The 22,226-nt window shown below is 43.1% G+C and overlaps 1 protein-coding gene across 1 annotated transcript; it reads right to left on the reverse strand.

Annotated features, from left to right (window-relative positions):
• Positions 1–44: 44 nt before the first annotated feature.
• Positions 45–21,874, reverse strand: znf654 (zinc finger protein 654). Its single transcript, XM_067441404.1, has 9 exons — positions 21,735–21,874; positions 20,758–20,903; positions 19,165–19,246; positions 18,915–19,050; positions 18,593–18,795; positions 5,633–5,769; positions 5,311–5,452; positions 1,286–5,204; positions 45–1,204 (listed from the first exon to the last, which is right to left on the reverse strand). Exons 1-9 carry the CDS (start codon positions 21,858–21,860, stop codon positions 1,194–1,196), a joined length of 4,902 nt encoding a protein of 1,633 aa, XP_067297505.1. The 5' UTR covers positions 21,861–21,874; the 3' UTR covers positions 45–1,193.
• Positions 21,875–22,226: the final 352 nt, after the last annotated feature.

Below are 22,226 nucleotides of genomic sequence, written 5' to 3' on the forward strand. Positions count from 1 at the left end.
GGACGTGTAAACGATAGAATGAATCCTGGCTGTTTACAACAAACTTAAATCCCCTTAAAATGTGTTTATTAATTAAGAAAAAAGCTCTCAATATATAAACCCAGTCACCTAATCCAATCATATACAATTTAAACTCTTCACACATTTACAGAAGATACAAAAACAAACATAAGAATAAATAAGACTGTTACTGCTCATAAATGGAACAGCTTTAAATGTGCCTCTGTTTAAGACACAAATTAGTCCTCCCCTTGTGATTCTCTTGAGTTTAAAGAGAAGTCCTTTAGTATACATCATGACAATGTTCAGTGAGGCTTTGTGGCACATGTACACTCCTCCATTAACAGGAGAATCTGAAGCTGTAGGCCTTCCCAGCAGCACAGGCCTGCTGTAGTAAGCCAACAGTTCTTCTAATCTCAACAGAAGTTAGTCCTTCATTTAAAGACTTGGCGTCTTTAATCTTCCCAAGTGTCCAACGACTAAAACAGAAGCAACTTAATGACATTTGCAAAATATGCAATAAGTAACAATTTACAAAGGTTCACATATCAAGGTTTAAAACAAAATAAAATAAAAGAACATGTTTATAGTGTGCTTGCAATACTTTGATTGGCCTATGAGTTTCCATCCAGGTCTTCTGCTCATAAGCACCCATGTAACACTTGTAGACATCTGACTTACTGTGACAAAACAGTAAAGTTAAACCTTCCAATAAATGCCATATGGAGCACAACATTTTGTGCTTTCTAGAGCATGTATTACCTTGCCCAGAAAGACTGACCAAATCCTCATGTAGTGTTATGGCCCTTGGTGGCCTCTTGTTACCAGGAATTGAAAAGACAAGCAAAAATGAGAGAAGCTAAGCTCTTTGACAGAAAGTGATGACAATTGTCAAAAAGCATCCTCTGTGCATTTTATATAAAGACAAACATACTATTTTTCGGTAGAAAAAAAACTGTTGATTAAGTAAAAAAAAAATCTTAACTTTTACCAAAAGATAGACCTTTGCTCTGAAACAAAGCAGCAGATCGGTCATACACAACTAACAAGGAGGCATAACTCATTTCCCATTTAGATCTCAATATAGTTAAGTTTTGAGATGCTGACAAAGATGTTACGCACACATGTAAGAATGCTGATTGCCTACAGCAGCATTTTGCAGTTTCTCAGTAGAAAGGCCTGCTTCTCCAAATTCAGGAGGCACCTATGAAGACAAAAACAAAACATTTAACCAACTGCGAAAATTAAAATAACCTTAAAATTAATAAACAAAAAAAGGACTTACTCTCATCATCCGAATCAAATCCAAAGAGGTATGTGCATTTGTCCTTGTGTGTTTGCAGCTCTTCCTCGCTGTTGAAAGACTCAAAACATCGAGAGCAACGCTGCCTGGTAGGCAGTTTCACTGGTTTTGAAACAGAGCCCACTGACTTTGAGGCCACCTGGGGTTCCTTCCAGCGTTTTGGCATGCTAATGTAAGACTCATCTAGATAAGCTGAGGGAAGAGGTCGAATGAATTGTTTATTTGCGGGTTTTCCTGAATTGAGTGGTTCCTGTTCTTTAATGACTGGATCTGAAGGTTTGGGAGGAGCTTCTTTGTCACTCTCGCTATGCCCATTAAGAAGACTATTGTTCTTGCAACTGTAGTTTACGGAACCTTTATTGAGGACCAAAGGTTTTTCATCATCCTCTTGATTTGCAGATGTTGGCCTCTTCCACTTGGCTGCACCCACAATTAGTTGACTGACTGATGAATTTGCTGCTGCCCCCATACCATCGTCCGTAATTTGAGGGGCTCCCTGCCCGGTTGGTTTAGCACATTTGAAGGACGAATTTATTTCCAAATTTGCATCAAGCCGATAATGTGTTCTTTCATGCTTATACAGGAGCAAAATGGTCTCTGTTTGCATAGAGCAACCAGGAAAGCAGCACATCGCTCTCAATGGATGATGGCCTAACATGTGTTCACTCAACTCCATACGCGTTTGGTACCTGTCCTTGCAGCCGTAATGGTAGCATGGGAACTTAAGCTCACCTCTGTGGCATATCACATGGTCAAAAAAATGTTGGGGGTTATATATCTTTCTGCAACAGAAGAGACATTTTTCCTTTCCGAAATTGAAAAAGAACAGAAGCGCCTTCTTGTCGCCATGGTGGTGTGACAGCACATGTGAAAGTACAAGAATTGACTTTGCACTAAATGTACAAATCTCCACAGGACATCTAACATGCGTTGATGCACCAGTTCTTTTTCCCTGGAATGGTGTGGAAGGCTGTTTGGACTTTGTCGGAGTACCATTTTTATAGCCCACTGCATTTATTTCCTTAATTAATTCTGTATTATTGTCTATGGGCTCCTGATTCTCAGAACTGTGTTCTGGACTATTTGTTATCTTCCTCTTTTTTATAGCTTCTCCCTCCTCTTTTTGGTCTCCAGGTGTAATCATCTTCTTCCCAGAGTTCATAATTCCATCTTTTCTTTTCATTTTTGTTTTGCTTTTGTGTTTTGTTAGTACTACATTATCAGAATCAGTCTTGACACTGTCTTTCTGGCTTATCGCACATTCTACATTCTCAGATTCAGTCTTGACACTGTCTTTCTGGCTTATTGCACATTCTACATTCTCAGATTCAGTTTTGACATTGTCTTTCTGGCTTAAAGCACATTCTACATTCTCAATTTTCACTTTGTTGTCCTGTGGTAATGATGTCTGATTTTCTTCATTTGAGGTATTTGTCTCAGGGACACTCTTAACTTTCCTTTTCTTTCTGATCACTCCATTTACCCTATGAGCGGAGTTGCCATTGGTATCTGACTGGTTGTCCTCTGGAGTTAGTGCTTGCATAGTCTTTGCTCTCTTCCTTGCTAGTCTCATTTTGAAAAACTTTTTGTTCTCATCTGTGGATTGAGATCTCTTTGCTAAAACCCTCCTTAGACATTTCCTCTTCATCTTGCAAACCTTCTCCTTTTGTTCTGCCGATGTACTTGGGGGATCTGAATTCTTGACCAACCTTGTCCGCAATCTGTCCTTAGGCTCTGAACTTTGCCCTTCCTTGTGCAAATCTGTGATGTTCAAACTGCAGTTTAATCTCATTTTGATGTTTCTAAACTTATTCTTTATGGCAGGATTCACACGTTTAAACAGTCTCTTCTGGGAACACTGTGAGGTGGTGGTCTCAGTGGCATTCTCAACAGTTTCAATAAAAAGCCCATTGGACTTTTTCAGTTCTTGAATGTGCACTTTAAAATGGATTGATGGGCTGCGCCCATGAGTGTAGCGTTTGTGGCAGAACATGCACTTTCTCTCAATCCGGTGATGCCACAGTGCATGCCGTAGAATGTGTGGGTATTTGGTTTCTTTTTTGCAAAGGCTGCAGTTAACTGAAAGCTGGTAACTTGCATCACTTGGGGCCACAAGGTCAGAGACTAGACCATCAACAGTTGCATGGATTTCTGGTGATGTTTCCTCAGGTCTTGATGGCACCACTGGTACCTCCGTACTCTCAGGCACAATTTTAGTGTCAATCTCAGTTTCACTAAAAGTAGCCACTGTTTCATAAGGGAGCATTCTCACTTCAGTAAGAACAGGAGGAGCATCCTCATTAAGAGCTGTCATGTTTTCTGGAGTACTATGAGGTACGGCAATGGTGTCAACTCTGGTGTCAGTTGTCACTTCTGGTGGAAGATCAACATCAACAATTTCTGGAGGACTTATAGGACTGTAAGGACCATAGTCTGGAAATTTGGTGTCTGCATCTTGGAGAACTGATAACTCGTTATTAACTTTTGGATCTTCAATTAATTCTTTAACTGGCTCATGAATGTCTTCAACAGGAGTGAGCATTTCCATATTTACAGTTGAGATTGGAGTAGCCATGCTTTCCACAGTATTTTTATCCTGGATGGCAGCTCCCAGGCTCTTTGTAGGTTCAACCTGTTGCTCAGCAGACTGTGGTTCTTGTTTGGATTCATTACGGTCCAGCTTAACTTCTTTATCTCGGTGTAAACTGTCAACTGATATTCCTTCTGATTCTGCTTGTCTTGAATATGTGTGGAATTTTCGAACCATAGTAAGGCCTTGTTCCCGGAAAACAATCTCCTCTCGAACCTTGAAGTCTTTTTTGCTACATGGAGTAGATTCTGTTGATAGTAACTCGATAAGAGATGTATTACTATCAGGCCATTTCAAATCGTCTTTAATTTTGTTAGTACTGTTTTCAGTGATATGAGGGATCTCTGTGGAAAACAGTGAGGCCTGAACATCAGAAGAGAGGTCAACTTCATTATCAGGATATGAAAATTTCATTGTGACTTCGGTAATTGTTGTCTCCACTGAAATGTCCATCAAAATATTTGACTGCTTTGGTTTCCTTCCTGGTTTCTTGGGCTGTCGAGGTTCACCATTTTCTGCTTGGGCAGCTAACTGGTCCAAAAGCCATTGTGGTTTCCTGCCCTTGCGTTTCAGAGGGTTCATCTCTGTCTGCCGGGAAAGTAGTCTCTGACGCCTGCTATTAAGTTGCCTGGCATGACTCTTTGCCAAGTCCAATTGCCTATATGAACGTCGAACTGGACAGGCCTCTGGATCTTTAACAAGATGTGATCCTGGCTTCCTCCCCCGCTTTTTGCCTGGAGGTTTGGAGGATGCTTCCCCTGAGGCGGAATTAACCAATGTTTTCAATGACTCAGCTTCCTGGTCATTTCGGTTTGTATGGTTCTCTGCTGTGTTAATAGTCCTGTCTGTGTTGTCTGCATGACACTGACAATATCCTTTCATACAGTAGCTTGGCATCCACCTGTCCTTTTGCATGATTTCACATAAGGCAGCTTTACCGATCTTATCACTCATTAGTTTCAGACAGTGTGTCTCGATGTTGACAATGCTCCAGAACTCAGGGTCAAAGTACAGGTCTTTTTTCAGGATCTGGAGAACCTCAAAGCGTACACTGTTACCCACAAGACTGGTGTCTGCATTGTACTCTTGATCAGGGTGAATATATAGGAGGAACACGTTCTTGTATGACTCAACAGTTCTCTCTAGGAAGAAAACTAGCAGCGCACAAGCCCTACAGACCTCAAGGTCATTAGGAAGTAGGTATGCAATGGTTTTGTAGATGAGGGACTTGATGACTGGATCATTCTTAAGGTCAGTCTGCAAGGCTCTTGCACAAAGCTCCACACAAAACCCCAGGCCATCTTTTCCAAGCTGAAAAATAAATATTTTATTGACAATATGTGAAGACCATTCCATATACATGACCTATTTCTACAAATACATGTAATACAGTAAACTAATGATAAACCAATCTTACCTCTGCCAAAATCACTTTCATAAATGGGAAAATCGCTTTTATATTGGTGGCTGACAACATCATTACTTTGCATTCCTCCAGGAAGCCCTGTTTAGAGAGGTTCAACCGCAAGTAGAGTCTGCTCCATATGAAGACCAAATCCCTTAAATGGAAAAATTGCAAAAAAATGTAATTATCTGCACCCTCAATACTATCTTCTGTTCAGGACTTTGTAATAACCAAGTAGAAAATATATAGAATGCTAAAAATAGGGGCAATAAAAAATAAAATAAAAATAAAAACAATTTCCCTTTTAAATGTTTATCGAGCTTGTGAGACCCACCAAAGGTAGAACATGTCTCCAATCTGGAGCTTCTGAGATAGGAAGCCTTTACTGAGCATCAAAACAGTCTCATCTTTCTCTTCATTCTCCATCATGCAGAGTATCTCCACAGCATCCTTCCCACTGATATCTGCCATCTTTAGAAAAGAAAACAAGTGCAATTTTTGACATTAAGTCAACATGAAATATGGTGATCTTCCATTAGGTAAAAACATCAGGAATGTTAGGACATCTTTCATATCACTATATTTATATACAAACAACACACTCCCTTCCTACACCTGAAGAGACCACAAAGAAACAGTGTCAATTATTTCCTGTGGTATTGCATTGATTTACAGTAAAATACTTAAAGGGTTATTAGTTCACCCAAAAATGAAATTAATGTCATTAATGACTCACCCTAATGTCGTTCCACACCTGTAAGACCGCCGTTCGTCATTGGAACACAGTTTAAGATAAGTTTATATTTTAGTCCCAGAGCATATGCAGTCAATGCACACTTCACTGTCAGTGTCCAGAAAGCTAATAAAAACATCATCAAAGTAGTCAATATGTGACGTCAGTTGGTTGATTACAATCTCTTGAAGCATTGAAAATACATTCTGGTCCAAAAATATAAAAAACGTACTCGGTTACTTTCGTAACCTCGGTTCCCTGAGAGAGAGGAACGAGTATTACGTATGGGGAAAACTCCTTTTCTCGAGAATATGAAGCAAAACTTTAATAAAGGTATCCATGTAAAGCGCAGTGCCGCTGAACGGCCATAACTCAGCGCGAGGAGCGCTCTGATTGGCCGGGCCACGGCAACTGCATGAACCTATGGTGAGGCGGCTGAGAGGAACGAGCCAATGGGGGGCGTTCCAGAAGCCCGCCGAAAAAAGGTGCTTATATTTGCATACAGGAGGCTATATAAAGCCCTGATTTCGCCATAGGTGTCAGGTTTTTAGATCGACTGAAGCGATACCTGAGAAGCATAAACACGGCACGGAACGTAATACTCGTTCCTCTCTCTCAGGGAACCGAGGTTACGAAAGTAACCGAGTACGTTCCCTTTCGAGAGAGGTTCCTCGTATTACGTATGGGAACACAATGTAAAGCGCCGTGTGTGCTGACTGACCCAGTATACCCAAGCACATGTAAATAACCCCCGAGACACCGAAGAGGCGGCTATAAGGGGGGATGAAGAACCGGAAGAGTCGGTTCATTTGAACGGCTGATCGGACATAGTCGGATCTTATGATAAATGAAAGTGCTTAAGGACTGAAGTGTACAGGCCAAAACTAAAGGCAATCTGTTTACCAGGGTCAAGATAGAGCCTAAATGGAGAGAAGCCCTGCTTGTAGAGCTGGAACCTCCAATTTATAGAATCTGATAAAAGTGGACGGAGAGGCCCAGCCTGCCGCCGCACAGATATCTTCCAAAGAAATGCCACACGACCAAGCCCAAGATGAGGCCATGCCTCTAGTGGAGTGGGCTTTAACGCCTATAGGGCAAGTCAGGTTTTTAGACTCATATGCCAGCGAGATAGCGTCCACTATCCAGTGTGAGAGTCTTTGCTTCGTGACAGCACAACCTTTAGTGCGGCCGCCGAAGCAGACAAACAGCTGGTCCGACTGCCTGAAGGGGGAGGAGCGCTCCAGATACAGTCTCAGAGCTCTGACCGGGCAGAGCAGATTCGCGTCCTGTTCACCCTGAGATACGGGTAAAGGAAGCAGAGTAATAACCTGTGCTCTAAAAGGGGTAGAAAGCACTTTGGGTATAAAACCATGTCTCGGTTTAAGAACAACTTTGGAGTTGTTGGGCCCGAACTCGAGACAGGACGGACTCACTGAGAGTGCGTGTAAGTCACTCACACGTTTAACCGAGGCCAGAGCCAGCAGAAACGCAGTTTTGAATGATAAAAGCTTTATGGTCGCGGTCTGGAGAGGCTCGAAGGGGGGACCCTTCATAGCGTCTAGAACCACCGCGAGGTCCCAAATAGGGACCGAAGGGGGGCGAGGGGGGTTCAATCTCCTGGCCCCTTTAAGAAAACGTACAATGAGCTCACTTTTCCCTAGTGAATGTCCCGCGACCTGAGCGTGGTTAGCTGCTATGGCGGCGACATAAACTTTGAGCGTGGAGGGGGAACGACCCGCGTCCAGTAGCTCTTGGAGAAAAGCGAGCACTTCTGTTATCTCGCATGAGCGTGCGTCGATATTTCGGACGGCACACCAGTTAGAAAACACTGACCACTTCAGAGTATAGAGCCGCCTCGTCGAGGGGGCTCTAGCTTCCGCTATAGTGTTCATAACTCTGTCAGAGAGGTTTCCCGATACCAGTTGATGGGCCATACGTGGAGGGCCCATAGTTCGGGACTGGGATGCCAGATCCCCCCCCTTCGCCTGCGTGAGGAGGTCTTTCCTCAGCGGAATGGGCCATGGGGCTGTGTCTGACAGCTGGATCAGATCGGAGAACCACGTTCGGTTCCTCCAGAGCGGGGCTATTAAAAGCACCGCGGATGCTGTCTCCCTGATTTTCTTGATGGTTTGTGGTAGCATCGCGATCGGGGGGAAAGCATACAGCGGGAGACTGGGCCAGACATGGGCCAGGGCATCCCTGCGTTTGGAGAAAAATATTGGGCAGTGAGTGTTGTCTTCTGAGGCGAAGAGATCCACTTTCGCTCTGCCGAAGGTGTTCCAAATTAAGAGAACCGTTTGCGGGTGAAGAGACCATTCCCCTGGGGGAATGGTTCTCCTGGATAACATATCCGGACCCACATTCAGAATACCTGGCACGTGAGCCGCCCTCAGGGAGCTCAGGTTGTGCTCTGCCCATAAAAGGAGATGCTTCGCCATGCGGTGAAGGGAATATGATCTCAGGCCACCCTGGCGGTTTATGTACGCTACCACCGACATGTTGTCTGAACGAACCAAGACGTGGTGGTTCTTTATATGTGGAAGGAAAGCTCTCAGCGATAAGGCGACCGCTTTCATCTCTAGACAGTTTATGTGCAGCCGCTTCTCTGTTTCCGCCCACAGGCCAGAGACCGGCTTGCCCTCGTGTAGGGCTCCCCACCCCCGAGTGGAGGCATCTGTCGAGACCACTTTCAACTTCGTGACTGTGCCCATAAGCACGCCCCTCCGATACCACTCTGTCCTCGTCCAAGGAGCCAAAGTTTTGACAACGCTGTGGCTCACTTTGACGGGAAAACGGCCCCATTTCCATGCATAAGGAGGGACACGGGCGCGTAGCCAACGCTGGAGGGGACGCATGTGTAGCAGTCCCAGCCTGAGCACTGACGATGCCGAGGCCATAAGGCCGAGCATTCTCTGAAAGTGTTTCAGGGGAACGCGAGTTCCGGCTTTGAATGAAGTCGCCATGTTCTGGACGGATAGCGCGCGCTGTGACGTCAGCCGCGCGTTCATGAGTCTCGAGTCTAGAACAAAGCCCAGAAAAGATATCTTTTGAGTGGGTGACATCGAGCTCTTGGCGATATTGATCCTGAGACCCAAACAGTCTAAATGGTTGAGGAGCCAGGATCTGTGTGTTAGTAGTTCTGCTCGAGACTGGGCTATCACTAGCCAGTCGTCGAGGTAGTTGAGCACCCGCATCCCTTTCAGCCTGAGCGGGGCTAATGCCGCGTCCATACATTTCGTAAACGTGCGGGGCGCCAGGGATAAGCCGAATGGCAGGACCGTGTACTGATAAGCCTGCCCCTTGAAGGCGAATCTCAAGAATGGCCTGTGGTGGGGGGCTACCAGCACATGAAAGTACGCATCTTTCAGGTCTCGACCACGGCGCGAAAGCGCGGGGGCCTGCGAACGAACTGTAGCGAGTAGCCCCTTTTTACTATGTTCATAACCCAATTTGATACCCCGGGCATGGCTTGCCAGGCCTGAGCCCGACACGATAGCGGCTGGAGCCGGCGCGGATAAGGGTCGCCTACTAGAGGGAACTCGGTAGCGCTGCCATTTTGTGCTTGAGACATAGAGGGGGTAGTGCTTATGTGTGGCGGCGTGCACTGTGGAGTGGGCGCCGGGACATTTATAGCATGGGTGGGAGGGGTGAATGAGTGTAGGAGTGCAGACTGATGTGTGGGCACATTTACTACAGAGAAAAAGCTCTTTTTGAGATTTATTTGGGTCGCCGTGATAACGGCGTTTGTGTGCAGGCGAGTGCGTTTGACAACGGGCTCGTTGGCTGCTAAACTGAGGTCGGCAGTCACCTGGGTGCGGGGAACTGGGAGACCGGGAGGGAGAGATGGGGGTCCGGCCGAGGCGAGACCTGACCATCTCCTTTTTATCCCTGCGGCTAGGACGGCTTCGGAGGCTCGGGGTTCAACACAATCCTGGGTCGAGGTCCCCGGCGTTCAGGCCGACTGCTGCGGTTCGCGGAGCGGGAACGTTGGCGCGGTCCAGAAGAGGAGCGAGGCCGGGAAGGTGGCTCTGCCGGCTTAGCGGGTTGAGAAGGCGGGGGTCTACCTCGAGAGCGTCTCTGGTCTGAAGACGAGCTGGAGCGCTTAGGCAGGAAATGCCTCATAGCCTGCGAAGCCTTCTGCGCTTCGGTGAAGCGCTCCGCGAAACCCACGACTGACGGGCCGAAGAGACCGGTAGTGGAGATGGGGGCGTCCAAAAAGGAGGCTTTGTCCGCGTCCTTCATCTCGGTCAAATTCAGCCAAAGGTGCCTCTCTAAGACCGTCAGGTTAGCCATATTTTTCCCGATGGCTTGTGCAGTGGCTTTAGTGGCGCGAAGGGCCAAGTCCGTCGCGCTGCGGAGGTCCTTCAAAACATCGGAGTCGGGGACAGACTCATCCAAGGAGCGGAGAAGTCTGGCCTGGAACACCTGAAGGATAGCCATGGTGTGAAGGGCCGCGGAAGCCTGGCCAGCGGAGGCATATGCCCGGCCAGCGAGAGCAGAAGTGGTGCGGCAGGGCTTGGACGGGTGCTGAGCCCTGGACTGCCATCCTCTGGAGGAGGAGGGCGGGCAGAGGTGCGCGGCGACAGCCTCCTCGAGGGGTGGAAGAGACTCATAGCCTTTTTCCTTAGCGCCGTCGACAACGGAGAGCGCTGGGGAAAAAGCGGATCTGGCGCGAGCAGAGTAGGGCGACTTCCACGACTTCGTAAGCTCGTCGTGTACCTCAGGGAAGAAAGGCGCGGGCTTCTGAGGAGAAGAGAGGCGGCGGCTTTCCAGGAACCACTCGTCCAGTCTGCTGCGTGTTGGCTCATCGGGCTGGGACCACTCGAGCCCGAGGTCTTCCACGGCCCTGGAGAGCACGCGGATGAGTTCCGCGTCGACGTTAGTTTTGGCGCTCGTGGCGGTCTGCGTCGAAGCGGGGGGCTCCGAGACAGAAGTTGACCACTCGCTACCAGAAGCGGCTGTGGAGAGGCTGTCCTCATCATCCTCTGGCGGCGGGCCACCGAAGGAAACCGAACAGGCCGCTGCATGAGAGGGACGCTGTTCCTCCTGGGTGAAGGTGACCGGCGATGGCGAGGCACGCGGGGAGTCATCCGGCGTGCAGTCGCCAGACCGTTCCGGCAGCCTCTGGTCGCGGCGTTTCTTGCGGCGCGGCCCAGCGGCAGGAGGAGGGACCTGGTCGAAGGTGGCGAGGCGAGCCCGAAGGGTCTGCAGCGCCATCTCATCGCACTCGGGGCAGCCGCCCTGAGAGAGTGCGAGCTGCGCGTGGTCCCGTCCAAGGCATGCCACGCAGATGACGTGACGGTCGCCGCCAAGGAGAGGAGCTCTGCAAGAGCCGCAGGAAATGCGAGGCATTTGAAACAACGCCCCGCGCTCTTTTAGGAGAAGAGAGTATAAAAGGATACGATCGCCGGATGGCGTAGCTGGAACGGCAGAGAAGGCGGAGAGGGAGTCCGTCGTCCTCAGCTGCAGGTTCCGCTGGTGCCTTTTCGACGGCGGTTGCTTCTTCCGGAGGTCAGCGAAGGTATCGCTGAAGGAGATAAAATCTGACACCTATGGCGAAATCAGGGCTTTATATAGCCTCCTGTATGCAAATATAAGCACCTTTTTTCGGCGGGCTTCTGGAACGCCCCCCATTGGCTCGTTCCTCTCAGCCGCCTCACCATAGGTTCATGCAGTTGCCGTGGCCCGGCCAATCAGAGCGCTCCTCGCGCTGAGTTATGGCCGTTCAGCGGCACTGCGCTTTACATGGATACCTTTATTAAAGTTTTGCTTCATATTCTCGAGAAAAGGAGTTTTCCCCATACGTAATACGAGGAACCTCTCTCGAAAGGGAACTATGATTTTATTCAGCATTGTCTTCTCTTCCGCGTTCCTCCAAAAAGATTCACACGGTGCGAATCGATCAATGATTAGGGTCGCCAATGTCACGTGATTTCAGCAGTTCGGATCACGTCAAACTGCCAAACTGCTCAAATCACGTGACATTGGCTACCCGAAGCATTGATCGATTCACTGATTCATTAACCATTTGAATCTTTTTGGAGCAGCACGGAAGAGAGGACAATGCTGAATAAATTCATAGTTTTTGATATTTTTGGACCAAAATGTATTTTTTGATGCTTCAAGAGACTCTAATCAACCAACTGATGTCACAAATGGACTACTTTGATGATGTTTTTATTAGCTTTCTGGACATGGACAGTGAAGTGGGCATTGACTGATTATGCTCTGGGACTAAAATATAAAATATCTTAAACTGTGTTCCGAAGATGGACAGAGGTCTTAAAGGTGTGGAAAAACATTAAGGTGAGTCATTATTGACATCAATTTCATTTTTGGGTGAACTAACCCTTTAATTAGCATGAGACAACTGCATGCCCTATACTTTATGTGGACATTCACACATGCATACATTATAAATTATTATTTCTTTCCTTTTGCTGTGCTAGTTAAACTGCCAACTTCACATTGAATCTTAGAATAAAAAGAATAAATTATACCAAAACCATACAAAGACGGCCTACTCCTATTAATGAATGGGAGATAATGCAACAGGCATATATAGCGAAATATGTACCGCCTTCTAAATAAAAGAGCTGATTGATAAAGTCACTGCAGCTGCCGTTAGAAGCTCTGGTTCCCCATAGAGTCATAGACCATTTCAACAGCTATTTGTCAGTTCAAAGAAGTGACATATTTCACCTACTTTATATCATACGCTGTAAATAATCACAATAGTGAAGGCAAACATTCGTGGTTAAAAAGTAGCCTATATATATACATTTTTTATTTTAACAGATTGTTTTACTAGATAAGACCCTATTCCTCAGCTGGGTTTTTGCAGAGCCCTCTAAAACAGTTTGAAGCCCTTTGAAACTGCATTGATTTGGACCTTCAACCCATTGGTTGCCAATGAAGTACATTAAATGGAGAAAAATCTTGAAACATTTTCTTTAAAAAAATATATATATATATTTTCGACTGAAGAAAAATGGGGGTGAAATTGGGGTGAGTAAATTATCAGGGAATTTAAATTTTACCAACTAATCCTTTAGATCACACTATTAACATTGTGTAGTCATTTTGCATCAGGACACATGCACACTGCAGTGTAAAACATTTGACGGCAAACAAGAGAGCATGGCTTCAAGCAACTCTCTTCCGCCAGACCTTACGTTGTACCGTCATCCAGTACCTCAGAGTCTGTCACGGTGGCAGAGGAGGCCCGTTGCCAGAAAAATGTGTATCCGCCGTCATCTACTGCATGTATAGCATGACATATAAATAACTACACTTGAAGATTTCATAAAATTTAAAAATGAAACTATGTTGATATGTGAAATTTTGGAGGAAATATCGGACTGCGTGGCATGGGAATGTAATGATGTGTGCCATTACTCAATCTGTTTTATAACAGTGTTTCCCAACCAGGCGCTGCATACTGGGGTGCCATCTGAGGAGAGCAGGGGTGCCGTGTAATAGTCCTTCAAATAAATGTTTTTAAATGATAAAAGGCGAATAAAATAATTAATATATATGATGAATATCTAATGTCTGAATTAACAAATCCAATGTCTGACGTCAACATCTATATTAGGGGCGAAGCAGTTTTCGGTAAAAAAAACAAAAAAAAAAATCGAATCGTATGGTTTTTCCCCATTAATCGCACCCACTTGCACTTGTTCATCTCACATCTGATGACACATCTATAATATGGGTTGCATGTAGTAAAATATGCAGCTGAGAACGATTCACACAGCATTTATCTCGCGCGGCTGAGCCTCTCCCGGCAGAGCGTTCAAGCACCCATCTGTGGGTTCCTGCTCTCCACTCTGTTTCTGCCCTAATGCAACTTATAGTCCAGTGCAATTTATGTTTTTTTTTTCCTCTTCATGACGAATTTTTTGACTGATGCGACTTATAGTCTGTAAAATACGGTAGTATCTTTGCTCGATAATATGTATTTGTGCTGCTACCTATATGTATTTAAGTTGTTCTTATTTTCTTTATTTTTATTTGACAGTGGTCCTTTTTCCACTGAACATCGCAAATACCAAATTTGACCTAACCTAAAACAGTGATGCAAACCAAACCGTGAGCAATCTGTACCGTTACCCACCTAGTGTAAAGTATGCGAGGGGGTGCCACAAAATTGCAAAAAGGTACCATGACTGAAAAAAGGTTGGGAAACACTGTTCTATAACATGTAAAATGGGAACATAAGTAGAATATACTAAAAGCAACTCATGTAAACATCTTAATCAGAATATTGGTCTGGGGAGTCTGGTATGTGTTTTCTACTGCACAAGAGGCATAATAAACGGCATAACATTATAAAGCATCATCAACTAGTGTTCTGATGCTATTCCATAGTTTAATGTGAGGTACAGATGAATATAAGTCATTACATTCAAGTTCACGTGAATGCTTTCCTCCGATGTGTCCATCAGTCATTCTCCGTTCAGCTTCCAAACTGCATGTCGCCATCGGTTACGACAGTAAACATTATGAAACTCTCTCCAAGATGATCCAATGCTAAATGCTTAGATTTTATACAATTATTGTGCACTTGTGATTTTTCAGTAGCTTTTGCTGCCGAATTATCCACTAATCTAGTTTATAGTAGTATTTTTATCATAGATTGTGATTTTTTTTTAATTTGTTATAATTTTTTCTCTTTATAATGAAGTTGTCTGTATTTAGTAGAATGTGTCTAACTCACAAAAGAGTGATTATCAGTTCAACACACTGAGGTATAGAAATTAAACAAAACTGCATTGGTATTGGAAGATACTCAGAATATTTTATATCGGATCGGTTCTGAAAAAATGGCAATGGTGCATCCCTAATATTGATGAACCTGGTAGAACAGGTGATCTCAAACTGGTTCACAACCTTTTGCCCTTGAAGCCCTCCTTAATTTCATAGGGAATTGGTAATACTAGTTCAAGTCAAGTCAAATTTTATTTATATAGCACTTTTAGGGTGCGTTCACACTTGTCATGTTTGGTTCGATTAAAACGAACCCTGGTGCGGGTTGCTCGGTTAGTGCGGTTCATTTGAACATATCTGAACGCTGCCATCCGAACCCTGGTGCGCACCAAACAAGTTGACCGAGACCACTAAAAAGATGGGTCTCGGTCCGCTTCCAAACGAACTCTGGTGCGGTTCGATTGATATATGAACGCAACACGGACCAAAGACATGTAAACGGACCAAAAACCGGACGTAATGTCACAAGATGCCACGCATAATGCAGCTGATTTGACTACGCGGAAAGATCGGTGTATCCAAAATGAGTAACTTTAACGTTAGAGGGCAAACATGGAGCAACGAGGAAGTGCCTAATCAATATTTGGTCAGACGAGCATGTTTCGAAAATGCTAGAAAAAACACACAAAAAGCATACCTGGCTCTTCTCATCAAAGTTCCTGTGTTGCCCATTATTAGCAGGTAGCCTACAGACGACAGAACGGCCGTCTCTTTTCTGCACAACGGAGGACATCCTGCTGCTGTTTTGAATGTTTTTAACATTTTATGAGCTCTTCATGAGTTCTCAGCGGGTAAAAATAATGCCATATGTACACGCATAAAATGATCGATTTAATCCAGCACACAGCGTTGTTTTGAATGTTGTGAACATTTCATGGGCTCTTCATGAGTTCTCTGGTAAAAAATAATGCCATATGTACACGCATAAAATGCCAGCGCGTGTAATCCGCACACAGCATTGTTTTGAATGTTCGGTAAACTAACTCCTACGTCGTATAAGCCGACCAATCAGGTTGTGACCGTCTCCCTGTGCCTTTGGTTCGGTAACTTTAGGTTCGCTGTTAAAAATGCCCGTGTGAACGCTAAGCGGACCAGGACTATTATGTTTGTTTTTGTTTTTTGGTCCGGACCAAACGAACTGAACTACAAGTGTGAACGCACCCTTACAATGCAGATTGTTTCAAAGCAGCTTCACAGAGTTAAACAGGAAAATAAAGCAAAAGAATTTGATTCACTCTGGAGAAAACGGTGATGTCATCTGCTCATTTCAATTATTATATGATGTCAATGTGGGTGGCTCAGTAATATAGTTTATATAGTAAATTTAGTTTACTAATTAGATTCATTCAGATCAGGGATGGAAATTAGCATCCGCCACCAGCCAAATGCGGGTGATTTTAAGTTGTGGTGGGTAAACTCGCTTCACCTACCGGCCACCGTGGCGGGTAAATAAAAATAGCATACTGTTTCACCTCTTTGTAAACTTTGTTCAGTGCATGCAAGTGCTGCTGTATGTTCGAATATGACCAGTCACAACCCGTGTGTAGTGCCAGAAGAAGACGCGAATGAGAAGTACGTGTGCTGTGAGAAGATCTGTATCTCTGCACTCTTTCAAAAGAGTGCACACGTCTCACAGCGCGCAAATATTCAGTTCTCTTTCAAGTCTTGTGCTTGAATGGACAAACTCACACAAGTAGTATCAACATGTCCATCTTGATAAGTATCCTAGCAGACACAGTATGTATAAGTAAAATTTATATAGTCGAGAAAGACGACGCATATCTGTGCATTAGGTCTTAAAGGAGCAGCAGCCTAACTGCTCTGTTTAATGTAAAACAAAAGATAAGGACATCACTCACTGCTCTTGATTGAATAAATTTTTTAAGTGTAATAAAGATTGATCTTTAATTTAAACCGTTAAATATGCAGTTATTTTACATTTGATTATTTTATTCAATTTATGTACCTTTCTGCAGGCCAGTAGGCCTGTACATTATTACTTAATGTACACATGAGTGAGGGCAAGTTAAACATTTTAGTTCGATTTTTATTTTATACTGTGCATTGTTACAATGTGCTAAATAAATATTTACATCATTTGTAATGTTAATATTAATTTATGCAATTGCAATGCCTTGATTTTTAGAAAAGTTACACAGTCATAGCCATAAATGCAATGGTACTAATAATTGGCATAATTTCTTTCGGTGTTTTGGTTTTAGGCCTTGGTGTCCTCTTTTTCAGTTTCGTCCAAGAATTTTGATTTCTGTGCATCCCTACTGACAGTGTTCTGCTCAGTATGTCGTCAACACGGTTCAGAAGATGCCAAAACTAATAGTTTCATTGTTGGGACTAAAAAAATAAAACTGGAAGCCATAAAATACCACAAATCATCCAAATGCCACATCCAGGTAAAAAATTTTTTTTTAAAAGAAAGCGCACAGACGCCTACTCATTTAATGCAATGTATATCAGTTCATGGTTTGTGTGTGTATAAGAGAGAAAGAGAAAATGTCAGTATTTAATAATAATAATAATAATAATACATTTTTTTATTTATAATGCACTTTATATTAAACAAAATCTCAAAGTGCTACAGAATTAAAAAAAACAATCAACAACAATAAATATGTAAATTAATAAAATAAAATAAATAAAACTGAAAAATAAAATAAAATAAAGAAGTAACAAGTCAATTAAAAGCTCTGCTAAAAAGGTGGGTTTTAAGACCACGCTTAAAAGCATCTATAGTCTGTGGAGTCCGCAGGTGGTCAGGGAGAGCATTCCACAGACTGGGGGCTGCAGAGCAGAAGGCCCGATCTCCCATAGTACGGAGATTGGCTGTGGGAGTTTTAAGGCGATACAGCGAAACAGAGCGGAGGTTACGAGTGGCTGTTTGTGTGGTGAGGAGTTCCTTAAGATAGGAGGGAGCATCACCATGGATGCACTGGTGGGTAAGGAGAGAGATCTTGTACTCGATCCTGAACGACACAGGAAGCCAGTGGAGTGATTTTAGAATGGGGGTGATATGGTCGTATTTGCGCACTCATATGAGGATCCTAGCAGCGCTGTTCTGAATACACTACAGCCTCTGGAGATTTTTGCTAGGGATGCCAATAAGGAGCGCATTGCAGTAGTCCACCCTATTTCATTGAGACTTGAGATTAAATAAACTGCTTAAGTATTGTAGAGCTTGAAGTATTCATTTCCACATGCAGTTACACATTGTTGGTTAAAAACAAGAAAGTGGCTGGTAAAAACATTGAGTGGCTGGTAGATACAGCTACAGTGGCCGGTGGATAAAAAAGTTAATTTCCATCCTTGATTTGGATATTTTAGTTTTTAAATTTGAGTCCCCAACTGAGCAAGTCAAGCCAAAAGCGATGTTATGTTGTTTATATTTGCCATGTTTGCTCTTCCTATTACATTGCATTTTTAGGGGCTTGTTATGCTTTTTTGTGATATCTGTCAACTCTTCAATTAAGTTTATTGAAGAGAGGGAAGAGTTCAGAAGAGAGTAGAAGGAGAGCAGCAGTATTAGTGCCGTTTGGTTGGGAGTTATTTAACAGTTTACATTACACAAACCTTGTAATAGAGTTATTTTATATTTTTTAAAATGTGCATAGTGGAGACTTGAGACACCAACATCACTGCTCAGCCTTTCATATTTGTTTCTTACAGCATGAGCATGTGCACAATGTGATCATGCGAGCAAACTTTTGTTTAGAAACTGGCAAAAAAGTGACTGCGTATAAGGCCAGTCTCACACCAAGAGAATTTCTTACTCACCTCCTTGTACAAGCGCTCATGAAGAGAAGCTCTCCAAAGGCAGACGAGGTAGGCTTGCTTGAAATAGAGATGCCTCCCTACAACAGAGTGCCGGATGCATCTCCTTGTCAGTGCCAAAGCCTCCTGAAGCCTCTCACATGCCACCAGATACCGCAAACGCAGCTCAAAGAAAATTGATACTTCTGAGCTCAGATATTTGTCCACTGCGAACAAAAACAGCCATTAAGAATTCTAATAATCAACTCCATTAACAATTTAGAAAACCTGAAGGTAAAGATTACTTGATCAAGATTGTTTTTAATCAAAAGCGTGATTGACTGACCATCTTCTTGTGGAAGCTCTGAATCCCTGAGAAGGGCCTGAAGTACAGGGTTTGCCCAAGGCCCTCCATCTTTAATAATATGCCTAACCTGCAGAAGGTAAACATTCTGGTGCCTTACCAGGCTCGAATAGCAGTCCTAGAATAGACCATATGGAAAGATATGATTGATACAAGATAACCACAAGGTTAAAGAGCAGAATTCTACATGATGCTCCCCCAATAATAATAGGACTGATGTCATGCTTGTTACCTGGAATGAGTCTAGAATATCTTTTAAAGGATGCTCGATGAATTCATCTTTTCCAAAGAACAGCAGCAGTTCAAAGATACTCCTACAAATGAAAAGATTCTGTAATTATTCACTTTCACGTTTACAACCTGTTGCACCAATAAACAATATTGTATGCATTGTAGCCACTTTCAGTCCTTTTCATAGAATATTAGTTTTATTTTAGGAGGTGGAGAAATATCATATTTACCAGAGCCTCTTTGTAATTAAATTTTTTATGAATTATTCATTAAAAAACATTATATTTGTCTGCTGTAACACAGAATTCTGGTAAAATAGATTAATTTAACGTAGTTAGAATTAGCACAGAAGTATAATAATCAAATGTAAAAAAAATAATATTACAGTCTTCGTTGTATGAATTAAATCTAAATGTATTCTTATTAAAGCAGCACACAAAAAAAAAGTTATTTTACTTTAGTTTGATTTACATTAATGACACAGGGCAGGTGCCGCAGCACTTTAAGACCAAAAGAGTTGTTCCATTATACCGATACATATCCGGTTTATACCCAACTTTTTACTTTCACTTGAGACAACCGGCTGTGTTTATGGGGAATACGCCACACAATTTGAACAGAGGTCTCTGTAAAGACCCAATCAGATGATGCAAATCTCACGAGACAAATTTTCAATGTGCAGCTATAAACAGCTTCAGTACATTCACTGGTCTGGCAGTTCTACCAGGTGTCTGAAAAGGACAATACATTTGCAACATCTTTGCAGAGACATTAAAACAACAGCAAACCCACAGCGATGACAGCAAGAAACTAGGGCAGTGCAATTCTTTTCTTCATAGCAGTGTGCTTTTGTTCCTCCCTAAAAGCCTAAACCTAATGTACAAATCAACTAGATCAGTGATTGCAGTAAAATATAGTCTATTATTGCTAAACTGCAGGATGTGCTCGATAATAAAGAGTGTAAACTGCATTAAAGCGATAGTTCACCCCAAAAACTGTAAATTCTGTCATCATACACTGTCTTTCCAAACCCGTAATAATTTTGTTCATCTTCGATAATCAATGTTTTTGATTAAATCTGAGACCTCCGTTGACAGCTACACAACTACCACTTATGGCACTTTAAAAAGTTCATAAAGAGATGGTAAAAGTAATCCAAATGAATTGAGTGGTTTAGTCCACATTTTCAGAAGAGACATAATTGCTTTATGTTGAACAGATTTAATTTAGGCTTTTATTCACATAACAAACACATTTACTAAGCCACTCAATTATTATGGATTAGTTTTACAATCTCTTTATAAACTTTTGCCGTCAAAGTGGTAGTTGCGTAGCTGATAATGGAGGGACAGAAGCGGCTCAGATTGTATTAAAAATATTAGAAGATGAACTAAATACTTAAAGGTTTGGAACAACAAGGGTGAGTGAATGATGACTATTAAAATGTTTGGGTGAACTATCCCTTTAAAAGATTACAAGGGCACATTCATTGAAAAAAAGATAAATCATTTAGAGTAAATACTGCAATATTCCATAAAAAAAAAAAAGAATGGTCTATTTTGATTTCATGGCAAAAGCAGAAGTGCATACTCACAGGGCCAGACTACTCAATGTGTAGCGTACATGCTCACACTCTGGAGGAAATGATGCCACACCCTGGACAAAAGAGCACAGGGCACTCCGCAACACCTGGAGCTGAGGAAGAGGCACTTGCCATCGTCCGGTTTGCTCCACCACCAACTAAAAGGGGGAAAAATATAAAATTAACAGAGAAACAGTAGAATGAATAAATGTGTTACCATCACTTAGTGCTTCAAAAATATAAAGCATGACTGTTAATCGACTTCTAGTATTTGTTTATAATCATGGGTGTCACTAGCAATCAATGACAGGACATGGACTTAGTGATACAAATTAGGAAACATCAATCAAACTTTCGTAAAACGGGATAAAAAGTTGATTTTTCAAGAAAGAAGGGTGTATTGATTCATTTGGCAAACATTTCATTCGAAATTAAAAGCTGCTTAATAACTCTTGGAAACAAACCAGCGGTTTAAAACCAACCTTTACAGCGACTGGTTAAAAGGACACCAGCCACTGCTAACACTGACAGCATCGAGTTATTCTATCATTTAACACCCCACAGTCGTGCATAAGGATTTCTCACACTAGGTTTGCCCGTTTTGGGTTTCATAAAATCGTTGGTAAATCAAATATTATGAAGAGGACATACGCTTAAATCTTTCGCAGGCTGCTTGTTTTGGAATGCAACTTAGGAATGCTAACCGTTAGCCACTTACTAGGCTAATGGAGCTAACTGAAACAAAGTGACAGTACGTCCTTTATAAACCGTGATCGGAAATCAACCATAGCACTATTGAGCTCTACTCCTATAGTATTTTGAAAAACCCCGTAGTTAGAGAGGTAAATGCTGTGTGAATGTTGGCTCACGGTGGCTCTACACTGGGGGAGGGGAATCTGCTGACATGATGCTAACACTGGTTAGCACATCTCTGTTTGCTTTTTTAAAAAAGCTTGCGAACGCTTTCGACCATTTCAGTGTCATCTTACCTCGCAAAACCTTTCACAGTACGTCTTGCTCTGCAGTCCGCGTTCGTCGTTTGCACTAGTCTTTAACAAAGTCTCCAGTTCTTTCTTAAACCTGTCTAACTCCAATTCACTCTCTTCTTCCGCCATACTGCTTGTCTAAACCAGCGCGTACAACAGAGACCACGAATGTTACCCTGAGTGTAAGGACAGCCCCTCGGAAGCATTTGATTGGTGGAACACCCTGTCAGTTAGCTACTGAGCAATCAAAATCTGCTTTGTGATTGGACGATGACCCCTTCCTTCAAACGGTTGTTGGGACGTACCCTCACACTGAACATTTGATTGGTTAGGCAGAAACTTTAATATTTTTCTGTCTTGTAATAAACACCCCAAAAACAAATAAGTTGTCAAAATCACTTTTAACGTCTCTCTAAATAACTAAGTTTCCCAAACACGCGCACTCCCATATTATTGCCGTGATGCAACATGTTAACAATAATCTTGGTCCATTTA

Source organism: Pseudorasbora parva, chromosome 4 (genome assembly GCF_024679245.1).
Source record: "Pseudorasbora parva isolate DD20220531a chromosome 4, ASM2467924v1, whole genome shotgun sequence".
Lineage (NCBI taxonomy): Eukaryota > Metazoa > Chordata > Actinopteri > Cypriniformes > Gobionidae > Pseudorasbora > Pseudorasbora parva.